Source organism: Pelodiscus sinensis, chromosome 18 (assembly GCF_049634645.1).
Source record: "Pelodiscus sinensis isolate JC-2024 chromosome 18, ASM4963464v1, whole genome shotgun sequence".
In the NCBI taxonomy this organism is placed as follows: domain Eukaryota; kingdom Metazoa; phylum Chordata; order Testudines; family Trionychidae; genus Pelodiscus; species Pelodiscus sinensis.
The window spans coordinates 24,478,901-24,496,034 of NC_134728.1; the positions used below are offsets into that span (position 1 = coordinate 24,478,901).

The following is a 17,134-nucleotide window of genomic DNA, read 5'->3' on the forward strand; positions in this document are numbered from 1 at the left end:
GTGTACCATAAGCTGACCTTCCCCCATAGCATAGACCTGTCCTACGTGTTTGTACAGTGCTTGATGCAAAAGGGCCTCAATCTCAGCTGGCGCCCTAGATGCTACCACAATACAAAGAGTTCCTTGGAGGGTGAAAGTCTTTTGTGCCAACTACTGGGCAAATATTTACAAAGAGCAAATCCAGAGAAAAATCCAGATTGCCCAAAAACGAGCTCAGCTCCTAACCAGGTTATTCAAGCAGCTCTAATCAGGACAGTCCCAGCTGCCCTGCTTCTGGTCTCTGCCTCATGTGGTAAAAGGAGCTCCAGCAGAGGCAGTGAGAGCAGAAGGGCACGGCGAGAGGGGGGTACATTCTCCTAGCTCACAGGTGGAAGGTGATGGATTCAAGGGCAGTTTTGGATCACCAGCAGTGTTCTCCAGAAATGGGATCGCGAGGCTGGAAGGGGGCAACTTGCTGAGACAGTTCCAGTCAGAGGCAGGCATGGGAGGGGGGCTCTTGGCTGAGGTGGTGGCTGGTGAGGTGATAAATTTCCATGCTGCGCCGGACACTGATGCGCTGAGGCCATTGACTTGCAAGGGAACGTTCATGGCGGGTTTCATAAATATAGGCTGCAGGGCGATTTTGGTCCCATTGAGGCTGACCACACAGGGCTCATGACTTGAGCCTGAGAAAATGAAGACGTAGCTCAGAGCGCCCAGGCACATTCAAGAAGCCTTTTCCCAACCCACTGGCAGGGACGTGGTCAGAGCTCCCAAGGGTTGTGTGAGAGTGTCTGTTACAATCACTAATTTGGATTTCTCTTGTTTTCAGGCCATTCCAGAAGGGTGAAGGATGCTGCACAGGGCCATCTTCCTCCTGTTTCTCCATTTAGTCATGTGCTCCATCTCTTCTCCTCTCTATCCAGCTCTCAGGTAGGTGCCAAGCCCCTTAACTTCCTGCACGTACGAACGATTCCCCTCCCCATCCCGTTTCTCTGACGTCACACCTATTTCCTGGCCTGAGCATTCGGTGGATTTCCATACCAGGCTCAGGAAGCTGCAGGCAGCATTTTTGCCAGCTTCCCCCCACAGCTCTGACAGCGTTGACTGGCAGAGCATTCCGCTTTCTCCCACCACCAGCTGTGACAGCTCTTGACCCTGACCAGCAACATCCTCTGCTATTTCAGTCCCGCTCTGCAAATGCCGCCAGTTCACCTCACTCCTGACCTGCTATTTCTGTCCTGATCTCTGCCCCTTGCTGTAGCCCTGTCTGCTCACCTCAGTCCTGATCCACAGCTGCTCCTGGAGCACCTCCCACACATGGCCCACAGCACACCCTGCAGTGTCAGAGCTGAAAGTCTCCTGTGCAGCCCCCTGCAGGTTGTGCCAAATTGTCTTGTTTAAACATTAGTTTATGCTTCAGTGAGAACAAGCTTTTCCTCCTCCGCATTTCTCAGCCACGAGCAGCTGTTTACATTGCTGTTAGCGGGTCCACAGCTCTCTGGTTTGTCTGGGTCCTTGGTGCATGGAAGATGCGGGCCACAATGTTGAGTCCAGTATTCACTCCTTGCCTGCTCTTTGGTGATGGGTGTGCACTCAGGAATGGTATAATGGACCACAACAGTTTGCTGGCCTTGTTAACAGACCTTGTGCCTGACACAACGGGAAGCATAGATATAAGCCCTTGAGCAAAACACTGGTGCACTTGAAACAAGGGACAGCAAGGGTCAAATGGCCTAAACAGTTTTAAAACAAAATATGTAAGTTCAGGGCTGGCAATAGCAGCTAGGGCAGCTGCCCTGGAGCCTAAGTTGTCTGCTTAGTCATAGAACAGGTACATGGACAACACAACCACCTTCCCCCTCCCTGCTACAGCAACAGACCTCAGGTTCAGTCTCCACTGAGATGCCAACTGGTAGCAACAGGCGCTTGGTCAGTGCTCAGATACCATAGGGCTGGGGGCAGGATAAAAATCCAACTCAAGCCAGTGGAAAATGCCTAGAATCAGAAGCTCCTACAGATGAGCCATACTGCCAGCAGAGTCATGATTTTTTGATGCTACCGACCCATGCTGGATTTGAACTAGTGACCTACAGTGGACTGTCCTTATAGTTCATTGGCAATCCCCCATCTCTCTTTCTCCCTCCCCTGACATTAAGGTTGTAATGTCAAACACTCCAAAAATAGGCCGGGCCAGAATTCAGGTTGCCTGCTTAGCATTAATTTGGCCCTACTGTGCATATTCGTTCAGTGCTCTCAGAGGATTTTTCCATATTACTGTGCTCTCATGGGCTTGCAGGTCAAGCCCCAATTCCCGTTCCCCTTGCCAACTCGCATCTTCTACTCCTCTCACCCAGTTCCTTTGCTCAGCCAGTCCAAATTCTCTGCCAGACCAAATTCCTTGTCGGGATCATCTCTCCTACTCCTATTGTGCTCCCTCTCCGGTTCCTAGTCCCAGTCCTAAACCAGTGTCAGTCTTCGAATGGATGTAATAGGAAGGGCAAAAGATGCTTCCCTGACACAAAGGCTGCCCCCTTGTCAAATATCGAGTCCCTGCTCCCACGTTCAGGCCTGCAAAGGCATTTTTAAAAAAAGGTCTCAAATTTTAATAGAGAAAAACACATTTGATCTTGGTCTCATTTTTGGGAATAGCTGAACATTTTGGTTAAAATTAAAAAAAAATCAGCCTGGCATGGAAAATTTCAGCCTAAATGGTTGGCAAAATTATAAACAATTGTAAACAGGGTCTTATAATGGGAAATGTTGAGCAACCATAATAATATAGATGGTACAACCAGTTCTGTCTTTAATTAAAAAGTTGTAAGTACAAGATAGTTTTCTTTGCTTCTTTGTATTTTTATCCACTTGCATTGAAGTGCTTTGGTGGTATTTGGATTGAAGGGTTATGTACTAAAATGAATGAATTTAAGTATCTCTCTGCCATCTGTTGAAATTATCTTATTTTTGAAATTCAAAAAAAGAGATGATCTGCAAAACCAACTCCAGTTGCACTCTGGAGCAAATGGATTCATATTTCTCCCTCATCTCCATGGAAAAGACTTTAGTCTTTGTTTTCAAGGACCAGCATAGTGAGAACCCAATCAGTTGTGTTTTGCCTGGGTAGGCTGGCAGTTCAGAAAAGGGGATCTGGTTAGTGACTGGGACTTGTGTTTCTAATCTTGAAAGATGCCTTATTGGTATAAGTAGTGTGTAGGCAGCTTTCAGATATGGAGGGCAGCAAGAGAGACCACCTGTGCTGTGTCTATGAGGCAGGGAAGGAAAGAACGAGCCATACTAAGGTGAAACCAGCAGAGCGCCACTTAAGGACTGCTGGGAGTTAGCCCAGTAGCGAAGGCCATAGTGGTGAGAGGGAGACAGTGAGGACTACAACAAGGCTGTGCTCACTGCTGCTGGCTCATTTTAGATGGTGCTTGGTCCTGCCATGAGTGCAGGGAACTGGACTTAATCTCCTGAGGTCTCTTCAAGAAGGGCTGTCCTTACCCCTACACAGAATATGCAGCTGTATGGGACACCACTGGGTCTTAATGTCCTATCCGCCTCTTCATCGCCCTGTTCTGTGGCTGCTGCAGCAATGCGAGTCTCCCTCCCGGAAAGGATCTAGTTAATTTAAAAAGAGAAAAAGCCTGCCAGACCTATTAGCAGAACACTGACTCCCTGAAAGATCCATTCAAGTGGTAAGGAAGCTATTTAACAGGCTTGGAAGCAGAAGCAGCTGTAAACTGGGAAACCAGAAAGCAGGTTGAGGGACTGTTTACAGTTATAAATAGTGCTCCCCTGGGCGTCTGATTCTGCACCCACTATCATCAGTGGGGGCTTAACTTTCTTTGTGGTCTGTGTACAGCAACTGCTACCATGAAGTGTGGTTCCTAACTTGGGCTCCTAGATGTTACAATGATACAAACAATAAACAAATATCAATAGCAGCGAGGTCAGATCCTATGCCTGGAACTCCTTCCCACTCACGCTGCCCAAACAACTTCCCCCTCCTCATTCAAATAGCTCCTGAGAACACAACTGGTCCATGAGGCTTTTCAATAAGGCACCAAACACTAGACCCCTTTGGGTCTATCAAACGCATAAACCCACCCATCGCTCCCGTGTGTCACTGTGCTGTCAGATTTCAGTGCTGAGCAGTTTGGCCCAGGGATTGGCTTGGTGCATGCCATGTGCACTGACGGAGTGCCATCAATAATGAACAGCAGCAGCTGTTTACTGTGTTAGTCAACAGGACCTTAGTTTAAAACTGGCTTTAAAACAATTTCATTTCTGTGTTGCTGAAGATTATAAAACAACATCTCTCTCCCTCCGCCACTGGCTGCCGTTGAGCCTTGGGGCATCAGTCTAGTAGCACTGAGTAGGGCCCCCTAAGGTAAACCCTGCCTTACAGGTACAATCCACAGCCCGTCTCTACCAACGCGGTGAGCTTTCAGCTCCAGGATGGCAGTCCAGTGCAGAACAACAATCTCTCTGTGGAGCAGCAGGAGGAGGAGGGTTTTCTAACCAACCCTGCTGAAAAAAGGTAGGTGCTTCACTCCCCAATCCCAACACACAAAGGGCGCCCCAGTTAAGTTCTTCCTAAACTGCAGCCCAGAAGGGAAACAAGGGGGTACGAGAGCACTTCAGGATATTTTGCAGAAATTACAAATGAGCTCAAGGTCTGGCTGAAATTTTTCCAAACTCTTTTCCAATGGAAAATGGGTTTTTTGATTAAAATAATTTTTTTGCAAAAATGGTCTGCTTTCTCTAGAAGAAATTACCACCCCAAATGCATCATTATCTCTGGGGGCTTCTCAAACTCATGTCCCAGCTGTATTCACTCCTAAGAGTCCCATGGTGCTGCTGGGGAACAGCTAGAACATAGGGACATTCGCAAGCCTTTGGGCCCTTTACAACTTTGTTTTTTAATTTGTAGCCACTTTTCCCCAGCAGTTCCAGATTGGTTGGGAGACTTTCCCACTGTTGCCACATCATGAATTTAAAAAAATACTTTTTATTCTCCCCCAGAAAAGCAGTCAGATACAGATTCAGTGATGGGTGTTTGCCCCTTAACTCCTCTCCCTGCACCATCAAATATGATTTTTTTTGGCATTTTAAAAGTTGATTCCTTACCAAAAGGGTGTATTATGCAGCCAGTCTGTCTCTCCTATCATTAGGATGCAGCGTCACGCCGATGCCATATTCACTAACCAATACCGGAAAGTCTTGGGTCAGATTTCTGCCCGGAAGAACTTACAAACCATTATAGGCAAACGGCTGGGGTAAGATCACCTTTCCTGTTTCCTTTTATTACCGGATTGGGACTCTGCATGTCACACAACTAAAACAGAGAATGTTCCATCCAGGCTGCTGGACCCATCTCTCCTTGTCACATTCTTTTCGCACTGTTTCACCAGGAGTACAAGAACACGCCTCTTCCTCTAAGACCCCTGCATCCCTACGTTTTTTAAATGATCCACATAATCACAGCTTTTTTGGAAGGAAGCTTTGTTTTTAATCCTTTCCTTTCCAACCTATTAGCTTCAGGGTTATGCTAAATCTCCGCTGCCTTAGTAACTGGCTAGAACCTTTGTAGGAAGCAGTAGGTATTATCATTCACTGATAAGTGTCTAGACTGCAGGCTTCTTTCGGAAGAAGCTTTTCTGGAAGAGATCTTCCAAAAAAAAAAAAAACCAAAAAAAACCCACACCTCTCTCCAAAAGAGCGTGTCCACACTGCCAAAGCGCATCGAAAAAGCAATCTGCTTTTTTGACAGATAGCATCCACACTGAATGGACATGCTCTCGCATGTAAGCTGTGATTACTATGGGCACCTGTGCTTTTTCCTCTTCTTGTGAAAGAACTCCCTTGTCCCCGTCCACACATGCACATTTTTCCAAAAAAGCTCTTTCGGAAAAAGGCTTCCCTGTAGAAAGAGGTTTACCAATCTCAGAAAACCCCCTCAGTTCTTTCAAATTTTTTTTTGAAAGAACACGATTGCAGTGTGGATGTAATTGAATTTGTTTTTGGAAAATTGCCATTTTTCTGAAAAAACTCTGTACTCTAGACAAGTGATGGAGAAACTGCTTGTAAAGTTCCTGTCTGCAGAGCGCTATTCTAGCAACCATTCTTGTTCTTTGCATAATCGAAGCAGTGAACGCAGTCCAGCAGAAGGGAAGCATGAATTTTTGACTAGACGCCAGTCTGAGAGCATCTTGATGGACAGCCGCTACCACCAGCAGATGGAATTAAGGAATTTCTTGGGAGCCATATTGCAGAATCAGAGGTAGGTAGAAAGCTCTCCCTTGAAATGTAATCCTAACCCTATAAGCCTAACCCCATTTCTGTCAACGGGAGTTTTGCTGTACATTTCGATGGGAGCAGGAATAGGTCCTTATTCCTATCTGACTTACGGGGGTGAAAAGATGGCAGCAGGCAATATTCCTCCAATACATTCTTTCTAATGGTTAGCATGGCACATCTGTATTGGGGGAAACTTAAGATGGTACCTCCTCTTTACAGCATGGCTAGTATAGTCCTGTACCTCATCAACTTGTCTTTTCCCCCAACTCTGCTGTTTTCTAACAGAGTAATCACAACAGTGATTTGTTGTTTTCACTACCTACCCAGCTCTCTCCTCTTATTCAGGCCTCCGGATGTCAACAGTTATCATGTAGAGGACTTCGACACCCTCACCAAGCTCATGAAATTGTAAATCTCTCCCCCTTCTCTTCATGCTCTGGTGAGTACCAATTCCTAGCTGCTGGCCTTTGGGCAATACCCGGCTTTTGCAGTGCTCTGTAGTGGGAAAAGAAAGGCTTAAGACAAGCTTTACTGTGCAGATGGTGAGTAACCAGTGTCCATCGCAGTATGGAACAGCACCCAATGAAGTGGTGAGTTCTCCGCATCTCTGAAAAAAATCGTATCGCTTGTGTATCTAACCCCAGATTTAGAGCCTAACTTTGGCTTGAAGGTGGTTGCCACGAAAACTGGTATTTGAAAACTGTCTCAAAATCAAATGCTTTCATGAATGGGGAGCTACAGCAAACAGGGGAACCCTCCTCACCCAGCTCGCTTGCTTTTCCTTCTTTTGCCTGAGTTGCTTGTCTACTCTTATAGCCAGTGATGACAGCTCTGGTGAGCTTGTGGTTGAGGTAACATATATGTTATGTCTTTACTCACAAGCAACTGCCTCAGTCTTGTTTTCCCCCCTCAGGAGTTATTCAGAGATAATGAACCTGGCTGTAGAATAAACAACCCACAGCAGCAAAGACAAGATCCTGGACATGAAGAGCTGTAATCCATGCATATCCTTCTTGGAATCTAGAGAGACATTTCATAAAGGAATCAGATAGTGACTTTAAAACAATGCCCAGGTTAATTCAAATCAGTCCTTAAATTATTCCCCTCCATATGCTCTTGGCCAGAGGTCTGTTATCTGCTCTGGTCTGTACAGGATTTCTCAGTCCTGTGTGCACCTAGCCCAAGGCAGACATTTGATTAGCTACAATCTCAACAAAATTTCTGAATCAAGTGCTACAGAAAGAAATCTTCTGAGTTACTGCTCTGTCTGGAAGTTTGCTTATTCAATAAACATGCAGACTACTAAAAATTACCTTTTGGTATCCATGTAAATTTAGTCTATACATTGATTTGACTCTTCCTGCTTCTGGATACATGTCCAACAGAGACCAGATCATGCATTACATGATTGCACATTATAGATTTATTTCTTCAGAAAAAAGACACATGTACACAATATACTGGAAACATCACTGGCCTCACACAGGACTCTCTTGTCCTGTCCAGAATTCTTGCAGAAAGACTGCACTCCCCAGCAAGCCCAGCGCGGGGTTAATTTGGTGTAAATGATACTCCCCTCTGACAATGCACAGAAATGTCAGATTATACTGGTCAGTATATTTAAACTATCGCGGTGGAGCATTATTAAGTTTACTTCTACCTCCATTGCACCATTATTTCTCACATTTAGGATGCCTGTGTAACGTCTCATGGCCCGTTAGAAGGGGAAATATGTTGTGTTCCTCCCCTCCCCGTGCCATAAAACCCCTCTCCAGTGTCAGAGATACAGAGGATAAACAATATTCAGCTTCCTTCTCTGGCATAATGACTTTCCTACTACTGCACTGTAACAGTTATGCCTTCAGATGATATGTAAATAATTCCAGGTGAGTTTTGCTTTTCCATCACTGCAGCAAAAATAAAAACTGTTGAGAATAAACTTGTCCAACCGCAGGTTAAGATTCCTCCTCCTCTCTTGAGACATGCCTGTTTCTTGGTCACGAGCTACATTATCTGTGCAATGCACACTAAGGACATATTTTCCAGTTGGTTTTCAAAGGCTAATTCAAACAGCTGTGCTAGGCTATGAAAAAAGTACAGGGCAGTGTCTGCACTTGCCAACTCCAGGCTCAGGTATAATGTTGCACATACACAAGCAGAGGATAAGACCTTTGTAGATGTGTCTCACTGTATTAGATCTTTGCCTAGGTCAAACCTGGATTGGAGAATCTCTCCGCTTTTTTTCCATGAGGTGACGAGATATGAAAATGGGCTCCAGCTGGCAGGTTTGAGTATGAATGTTTATTATTTCACACATTGTGAATATTAAATATCTGGAAGAGGCTTCAACTCAGCCTCTAGATTTGTAGGAACAATTTTTCCCTTCTATCTAATGGCAGTCATTCAACTATGGGCACTAATGGCAGACTGCTAAATTTTCACCCACACATGCAGTCAAGGAAGTAAGAAGCTAACATCTATCATCTACTTCCAGTTATGGATGTAACTGGTGGCGAATGCAGATTTAGATGATCTAAAAATGTAGCCTGAAAATTCCCGTTCCATGGTGTAGCTCCATGTAAATCAGCTGGGGTACTGCGGAGTGTTTTACCAACGTTCCTTCAGCCATAATGTCCTGCACTAGTTGGGAGATTCCTGGACCTTCAACACTACGGCTGCAGTGATAGGTAACAGCTGCAAGGAGGGAAACTGAAAAGTCCAGGCAGAGTACTAACATTAAACAAATATAAATATATATATATCTTCAGAACAATACAGAAAAGGTGTTTCTTAAAAAAAGGGGGGGAGGGGAGTTGTCTATTCCTGTGCAAGGAGCAATTGACTGAAGAAAAAGGACGGGAGTAAAACTCACAGCGAGAGGCTAAGATAACAGAGCTAAAATGTCAGTGATACACCACCATTGGGATGTGGATTATTAAGGCATTACTCAGATTTACCTTTGGCCTTCCAGTAAACCTAGGCTGGGCTCCAATGGCGCAGGAATGTGTAGACAGCATGGCTTAGTGTTCAACCAGTTCTTTAGATTTCAAAACAAATCCAATAAACATTGTCATGTTATAACTAGCACGCTCATTGTAAACATTCAATATTCATTGCATCAGAAAACACATCCCTGCCTCTACTATAAAAAGAGACAAAACTGAGAAATCACCCTGGAAGTGGTGAGGTTGGTGCTGGAATGGAAACAGAGCTAGGGTAACAAAGTTACTCTGATGTCAGAGCTGGTTGAATGCACTGGAGTCTCACTAGTGCTGTGTGGGACCCATGAAAAATAATTAACAATTGAATAAAAGGAAGGGTGCACATCAGTCTTTGTATTTCAGCACCATGGACAGTTTCTCACCCGGCTTTAAGCATGGAAGTGGCTCTCGATTCTTGGTTCTAAGACCAGGGTCTCTCACGTCAGTACAAACAGAGCTTATACACAGTGTTTCCGTGCACACAACAGCAGTTACTGGAGAAAGGCAGATGTGGGATTCACAACTGTATCCTCTGCAACTATCATTGAACACAGCACAGGAGTAAAAAAGGCCTGTTGCACAAACTTAGTTACTTTGGAATAGAATGGGAAGAAGGCAGAGAAGGACCTGAAAGCAAATGCCAACCAAACTGCAGGAGCAACATCACAAAGAGAGAAACGTCACACAATACAACATGCATTGCCTAGACTAAAGAAATTATGGGCTAAACAAAGCCACATGGAACTCACAATGTTACATCACAACAGTTGGGAATAAAACACTGAACTCGTCTTTCCTCTCATTATCCCCTTTATTCTGCAGGAGCTAGGGAGGGGACAGAGTGGCAGCAGAGGAGAGGGAAGTCGGAATTACAAAATGTGTCCTGTCAGAATTAACACTCGGAGCGGGGGCCGGGGGGGGGGGGGGAGGGGGAGAGAGGGGAGGAATGGAAGAAAAGACATGGACCTTGCTGGCTTAATTCCAAAAGTGCTCAGCCAGTCATTAAACACAAGTGAAGGAAAACATTAAAAAGTATAACCACAATTCTCTTGACTTTATAAACAAATTCTTTACTGCCTTCCAACTTCTGGCTGTTGGACTGTTTCTTGGCCACTTTTCAGTGGAGATTTGGGGGTTTTCCTCCTATTTCCTCCATTCTTCTAGTACTAATGTGTCCTGAAAGAGAAATTCCAACCAAATTAACATTCAGTGAAAAGCTGCAATTCTTCACTTATTAAGTGTCCCATGCTCTTTTGAGGGAAGACCGTTTCTTTTTCATGTCAAACATAAGCCACAGCACAACATAACAAGGAGAGGGTGGCAAACAGAAAGAGCAATGAAATGTCCAGAAAACACAATTGCAGATTTCTGGCACATGGTAGAGGAGATCAGCCTTGCAAAACAAAAACTGAATTAAAAAATGGTGGCTGAGTGCAAAGCTTACAACAGGCTTAGTCCAATTTTTAAACCTACCAAGAAACTGCTGGTTTATGCAATTAGAACAAGTGGGTCTGGGTCTTAAAAGGAAGACTTAAGATCTCTTCTCCAAGTTAATAGCCACCTCCATGTGAACTGAAGGGTTAAGCCAGAGCCAAGAGAAATCCTGCACATACATGACAAGGCCCTATTCTGGGAAGGGACAAAACCCAAGGTGCTGCACACCTGCAAGATACACTGACTTCAATTAGAGGTCTGGGTCTTCAGTGCTTTTGAGTCAGCCCCCAACACTCTCAGAGTTCAGAGGTTGTATACACTGAACTCTGTTCCAGTAAAGTGCAAACTGATGTGTGATGCACTCTTGGAGTATCAGAGGAACCCTGGCTGTGGTTTTGAGGGGCTGGCAAAAACAGGTGCTCAGAGCTTACAGCATTTAGCTCGGGCTAAGGAAGCATACAAGGGATATACAAAGCCATACCATACCTACTCCACATTGCAACAGCAAGGATTTAATATTATGACCATTCGTCAGCTAGAACAAAATGATAAGCTCACCTAAGAGGAATTGGCTCTGTACTCAATCTACGTCAGCCTTTTTTTTTTTGTGTGTATGCAAAGGTTCAAAAGCCCCTGTGAGGGAAAGGAGAGGTGGTGACAGGAATATCTTGAAAGGGTCTGGAAAGGGACATGAGGCCAAATCTTCCATGTTGTGGACATTAAATGTTCTCATTATGCGTGCCTAGAGTACTGGATAGGTACATTTGTACATACTTCAAAACAAAGAGAAGCATGAGAGAGCTTTCATCAGTGTATTTTGCAGTGGTTTCAATTAGGGATGTTAAAATGCATTTATTTGTGTAAACACGTATCCACTGAAATTTTCACACCGGTGCGGAGGGGTGGGGGAGGAGAGAGGGGACAGAAGAGAGGCAAGCACTTGCTTCTCCTTCCCCCTTCCCTGCTGCCTCTGTAGCAGGCTCATTGGTTAATCGCATTCTAAACTATGTGATCACATCCCTAGTTTGAATTCTATCAGATGAATGCATTCTCCCTCTTTCCTCTCTCATCCCTGAAAGAATGCAAAGAGCACAGAAGAAATGCAGGTATCACACATGCATAGAAACAAGAGACATGCAGAAAGACAGGCAGCATGCTGCTGGGCAGTCTACCCCCCCCCCTTCATTCCCCAGGACTACTGCTTAGTAAATACAGCATGGACATGGTAAATGGGAACTTTCTCCACTCCAAATTCACAGCAGAAATGAAGGGCTTTATACTGGGAAAGGGATGTGGGAGCTCTCTCAAAATCTCTCTGATTTTAGATTGCATCTCTCCGTGTATCTGTCTGCGAGTCTGTTTGTTCAAGAACTCCTAAATAGCAAGCTAGGGCCACCAAACTTGGTAGACAGCTTCCTCTTTCTCCTAATTTAAAGCAAGGTCATAGATGGGTTGTGTCAGGAGAACCAGAAGCTCCAGGAAAAGGGCAGTTTTCCATAACATGCAAAGGTAGGGGCTGCTGGTTAGAGAGATGCGATATGAGTGTTGTCACTGGGGGTGTGAGCCAACCGGGAAGAACTATCCTGCAGAGTAGCCAGCACAGCTTGGGGTCCACCATCTTGCCTGCCAGCACACTGAATAAGTAGGCTCCCGTACCCTAAATCTTTTCCCCTCCCCCAGCCCTGGGCAGGTTAGGCAGGTTGCCTGGGGAGAGGAATAGGCTCAGGCAGGCTGGGGAGTGGCCTGGGGAGGGAGAACAGGCCCCTGGCTCCCAGTCTCCTGCACTCCCTCCCCCCCATCCCAAGGACCTGGGCAATTCCAGGTAAGTCTGCTAGTGATGTCATACATAGAAGGGGCTGATGGAGAAGGTCAGGAAGGGATTTTCTTCCCTCAGTGTTCTCAGAGTTTTGTTTTTAAACGCATCTCCTCCTTCTGAAGCATCAAGGATGGCCTGGCTGAAGAGGGGACATTGGACATGGGGGACAGGTTCTGAGGTGGCATGGAGTGTGTTCTCTCTCAGGTGTCTGCCTGGCTTTGGCTCACATGCTTTGCGGCTACTTGCTCACCAGGAGTGGGGTCAGAAATTTGGTTTTTTTTCACCTTCCTCTGCAGCATGAAGGGGAAGTCTCTTGCAGGATTTTTTGGCTATATCTTATTTAATCGTTTCCTTTCCATTATATGGGCCATGAGCACTGGCATGCCTCGGTCCTTCCTGTTATTTGCCTGTGGCACGTATCAGTCTAGTCTCCTGCAAGCTGTAATGCATTGATGGGCTTCGTGTGAAGGTGTTGGGTGACTGGTGGCCTGTGGCACAAAGGCAGTCGATTCAGCAGTCCCTTCTGGCCTGAAACTCTATAATGCCACAGTGCAAGCCACCAAATCTCATCTAATTTGATACGTGGCTAAATCATGGCTTAGGTCACAAGTCAAGAGAGGTGAGTAGTTGGGCTTTGCTTCTGCTGGATCTCTCATTACCCACTCCACAAAGCCACACACACCATTCAGCTTGCCTGGCAATCTTTGCTAATGCTGCCCAGGAATGAAACAGCAGAAACCCTGCAAGTCAGGACTAAGTAAGTGACAGCATATGAGAAGTTTGTACCACGACCACTTTCACTACACTCTAGACAACATTTGTCATTCAATTACAGGCATGATAAACCATCCCAGGTCCCTGAGCTTAATTTAGCTTTTGTTTCATCGTCATACAGAAACTTTAGGTCCACAATCAAAAGGAGGCAAGTGTGTTTGTGTAGGTACATGTCATAGAAACTTTGGCAAATGAAGGCTTCACAAAGAAGTCATTTTCTCTCATTGCATGTAGATAACAGAACAACATCTAAAGACAGCTATAATTACAAATACACCGCCAATCCCAGATTCAAAGCCATATGTGCCAGGAGGGGCCGTGGCTTCAGCTAAGATTTCTTTTGGCCAAGGAGTGAGTGATGAGAATGAAATGAAGCAGCCAGAATGCCTGGGAAAGGCAAATTCCAAAAGAGCCCTTACTTCTAGGAAGCGCAACCCCCTTTTACCGCAGTGTTCTATACTTTGCCAACCTACTGCTCTGTTCTGCAGCAATCCTGCCAAAAGGAGAGAGGGAAAAGATTCAGAGGACAGGGAGGAGAGCAGCCCACTCCAGGGACTGGAGCAGATAAAAGAAAACGCAAAAAGCAAAACCAGGGCTTCCAATGCTTTCAATAAAGACACAGGTGTGTGCCAAGCTGTACTGTTGCTGCCTCTCCTGGGCTGTCCACACCAGGAAAGTGGCTTTGTCTCAAAGTCTGTGTCATGTTAGCCATTGCTCTGAGTATCTGACATAGGCTAGCAACAAGGCTTACACTGGGCTGGCAGTAAGCCAACCAATGATGCTTTTAGCAGATTATTGTCATATGAGAGCCTGAAGGTGTGAAAGTTCCACAGTTAAGTGGAAGTTCTATTGTATTGGTAAAAGCTCATAGGTGTCACAATCAATGAAACTTTATAGCTCAACATGCAGAAGGTGTTCAGAGAGGTAGGAAGTAAGTCATTCCCCCATTTATCTGCTAACAGAAGCCCTGGTAGAGCTGAAACAGTGATATGCTTCAATGAATCCTTGATTCTCCAGATTTCTTAACAGAGACACTAAGTTTTACTTTTACCATTTCTATTCATCATCTTAGCAAGAAGCAAACTTCAGACTTACTGCACTGGCAATAATAACTGAAACACAGGAAGGAATGACAACACACAGCTCCGTCAGAAAAGAACTCCTGATAGAACTCTATGCAAACAAGGAGAGTGGAAATACCACACTGTGCATCCCAAAGCATGGCTAGGAAATGCTGCTTTGAGACGGGATTGAGCTCTGTTGATCTAGCTGATCATCTGTGTTCAGCTGCAGTATCTGAATATTGCTTATTTTTAAAGGCAATAAATCAATATAAAGTCAAAGCAGGTTTCTCTCGGTAAATTGCTTTGTAAAAAACCATATCAACGTGCATGTGCAAACGCCTTCCAGGGCATGGTAAAAAAACGAGAACAGGTTTGACTTATCCCTCTGACATGTCAAGGGATAAGCCCAGCAGCCAGGCACTGCACTCGCAAGACAGGGATCAAAGCCTGAATCTTGAAATGAGACAAAGTGACAGCAGTTGAGGGACCAGAGGCTCCTAGGAAGAAAACGACCATGACTCTGTCTGCAGTGATGCTGGGGTCAGTGAGCAGCAATCTGAAGGCAGCCAAAGTGCACGTGTGTTTGCAAGATGCCTTTGCAATGGTGAGGTATGAATGAGAAGGTTCTATGGACTCTCTGATTAGCGGGCCAACAATGTATCCATTGGGTGTGGCCACTAAGTTTTAGATTTATGTTCTTACAAAGTTTTGCTTCCAGCAGGAAGGTTTGTGCTGATGGGTAAGCCACAGGAAACGTTGATAGCAATTATACAGGCTGGGGAAGGACTTGCTTGGGGCATTAGGAATGTAGCTGGTTACATGCTCACGTTCTCAACTTTCTTGAAGAGCCCCATCTTTACAATAGTGGAGAAGGAAGGGAAATTACACATGCACAGCAAGTTAGAACTGTAGTCTCATGGCTGATACATTTTAAAGGCTAATCCTAGAGGAATTTTTCCTCTGGATTTGATGGAAATTGGATCAACCCTATAACATATAGAAAGTCAAAGCAACATCCCCTTCATAACAAATCGTTTACCCAGTAAGTAGCTCTGTGGAAGCTTACTGTAAATGTATTGATGTTAAGTTTAATACACCATGGCATGAACACTGTCTGTTAGACCATATGCTTTGTTGTAATTACAGTTCTTCCAAGGAAAATGTTATGGCCTAGACCTTCAAACCTGGGTACCTCAAATAAGGCTCCCAACTCTGCATTTAGGCATCTAAACGAGTGGGCTGGCTCTTAAAATTGCTAAGCCACCAGTGGCTCCAGTGAAGTTCACAGAATCACAGAAGTATGACCCTATAACAGCACACACTTCTCCAGCTGAGGCTTCACCACTGCTGAACAGAGAGAAATAAATACCTTCAGTGTCTTTCATGTGACACCCCTGTTAATACAAGCCAGAAAATTAGTGTTTTTTGCAACTGCACCACATTGCTGACTCGTATCCAATTTGTGAGCCACTATAACCCCCCGATCCTTTTCAGCAGTACTGCCTAGCCCAGAAGTGGGCAATAATTTTTGATTGCGGGGAGGGGGGTGGGGCACATCAAGATTTTGGAAAGTGGTCAAGGACTGCACTCTTCCATGATATTAATAGAGGAGATGTGGGGTTTGGAATGCAGGCTGGGTGCAGAAGGGAGCTTGGGGTAGGGGACTGGGGTGCAGGAGGGAGAGGGGGATCTGGGAGGGAGTTTGGATGGAGGAGGGGGTTGTGACCTAGGGCAAGGGACTGGAATGCAGGGGTTCTGTTTGTGACCTAGGGTAGGGAATTGTGATGTAGGGCAGGGCACCGGGGGTACCAGATCTGGGAGGGGGTATGGGTGCAGGAGGGGGCCAGAGGGTTTGGTGTATGCAGGAGGGGCTGGGGTGCCAGAGGCAGGCTTTGGCCAAGAGACTTACCATCTAGCAGCCCAACCAGCTGTAGAGCTTAAAATGTTTCTCAGCCAGCCAGCCAGCCTGCCCTGTGCCTGCACAGGCTACAGCACCATGTGCTTGTGTGAATAACTGAGCCATGGGGGGGGGGAGGTGAGGGGGGGGGGGTGAGGGCACGGTGCTTCGTGTGCTGCCTGTTATTCAAACAGGTAGCTCCCATTGGCCAGAAACAAGCCAATGGGATTGGGTTAAGGGGCCGGGGCAGCGCCTGTAGCCTTCCCTCCTGGGATCACAGTTTTGAAAGAGAAACTGCCCAGCAGCTGCTTTTCTGAGCTGTGTGGGGGGCAAGCAGGGAAGCCTGCTTGGGGCTCCCTGCTGCATCCACAGGCCAGATCTGGTGGCTTAGCAGGCTGCATCCAGCCTGAGGGCCATATTTTGCCCAGGCCTGGCTTAGCCAATCATTCCTCTTTTTGTACTTGTGAATTTGATTTTTCCTTCCTAAATGACGTATTCTGCACTTGTTTTTGTTGCGTTTTACCTTGTTGATTTCAGACCTAAAATACTGAATTGCACTGGACTCAGGAGAGACTCCTTCCCCCAAGATGTCCATTAGGATACAGTCTCCCAGTTTTAAGCAAACTTTTGATAATTATTCTTTTGAATAGTCTTTCGATCAGTTTTGCACCCACCTTGTACTTTATCTACACCGCATTCCTTAATTTGCTTAGGAGAGTGTCAAAAGCTATTCTAAAAATCAAGATACAGTAAAACTCCAATAGTCCGGCATCCAATAGTCCGGCACTCCTGATAGTCCGGCATCAAAATGGCAAGAGCCTAGTGAGTGAGTTTCGGAAAAAACGAGTCACAAGGTAACAGCGGCAGCAGCTGAACTGAGCAAAAAGGG

The 17,134-nt window shown here is 45.6% G+C and overlaps 2 protein-coding genes across 3 annotated transcripts in view; one reads left to right on the forward strand and one right to left on the reverse strand.

Annotated features, from left to right (window-relative positions):
• Nucleotides 1–832: 832 nt before the first annotated feature.
• Nucleotides 833–6,691, forward strand: GHRH (growth hormone releasing hormone). Its single transcript, XM_025184020.2, has 5 exons — nucleotides 833–912; nucleotides 4,388–4,519; nucleotides 5,154–5,258; nucleotides 6,131–6,262; nucleotides 6,625–6,691. The coding sequence occupies exons 1-5, from the start codon at nucleotides 833–835 to the stop codon at nucleotides 6,689–6,691; spliced, it is 516 nt and encodes a 171-aa protein (XP_025039805.2).
• Nucleotides 6,692–7,684: 993 nt separating this feature from the next.
• Nucleotides 7,685–17,134, reverse strand: part of RPN2 (ribophorin II) — a 40,340-nt gene continuing 30,890 nt past the window's right edge. The window contains exons 17-18 of one of the 2 annotated variants that reach the window (XM_075901310.1): nucleotides 13,704–13,777; nucleotides 7,685–10,436 (exon numbers count right to left, since the gene is read on the reverse strand). In XM_075901310.1, the coding sequence (XP_075757425.1) occupies nucleotides 13,726–13,777 (52 nt within the window). In that variant the 3' untranslated portion in view covers nucleotides 7,685–10,436; nucleotides 13,704–13,725. The remainder of the gene's footprint in view (nucleotides 10,437–13,703; nucleotides 13,778–17,134) is intronic. The other variant, XM_075901311.1, reaches the window with a different exon arrangement.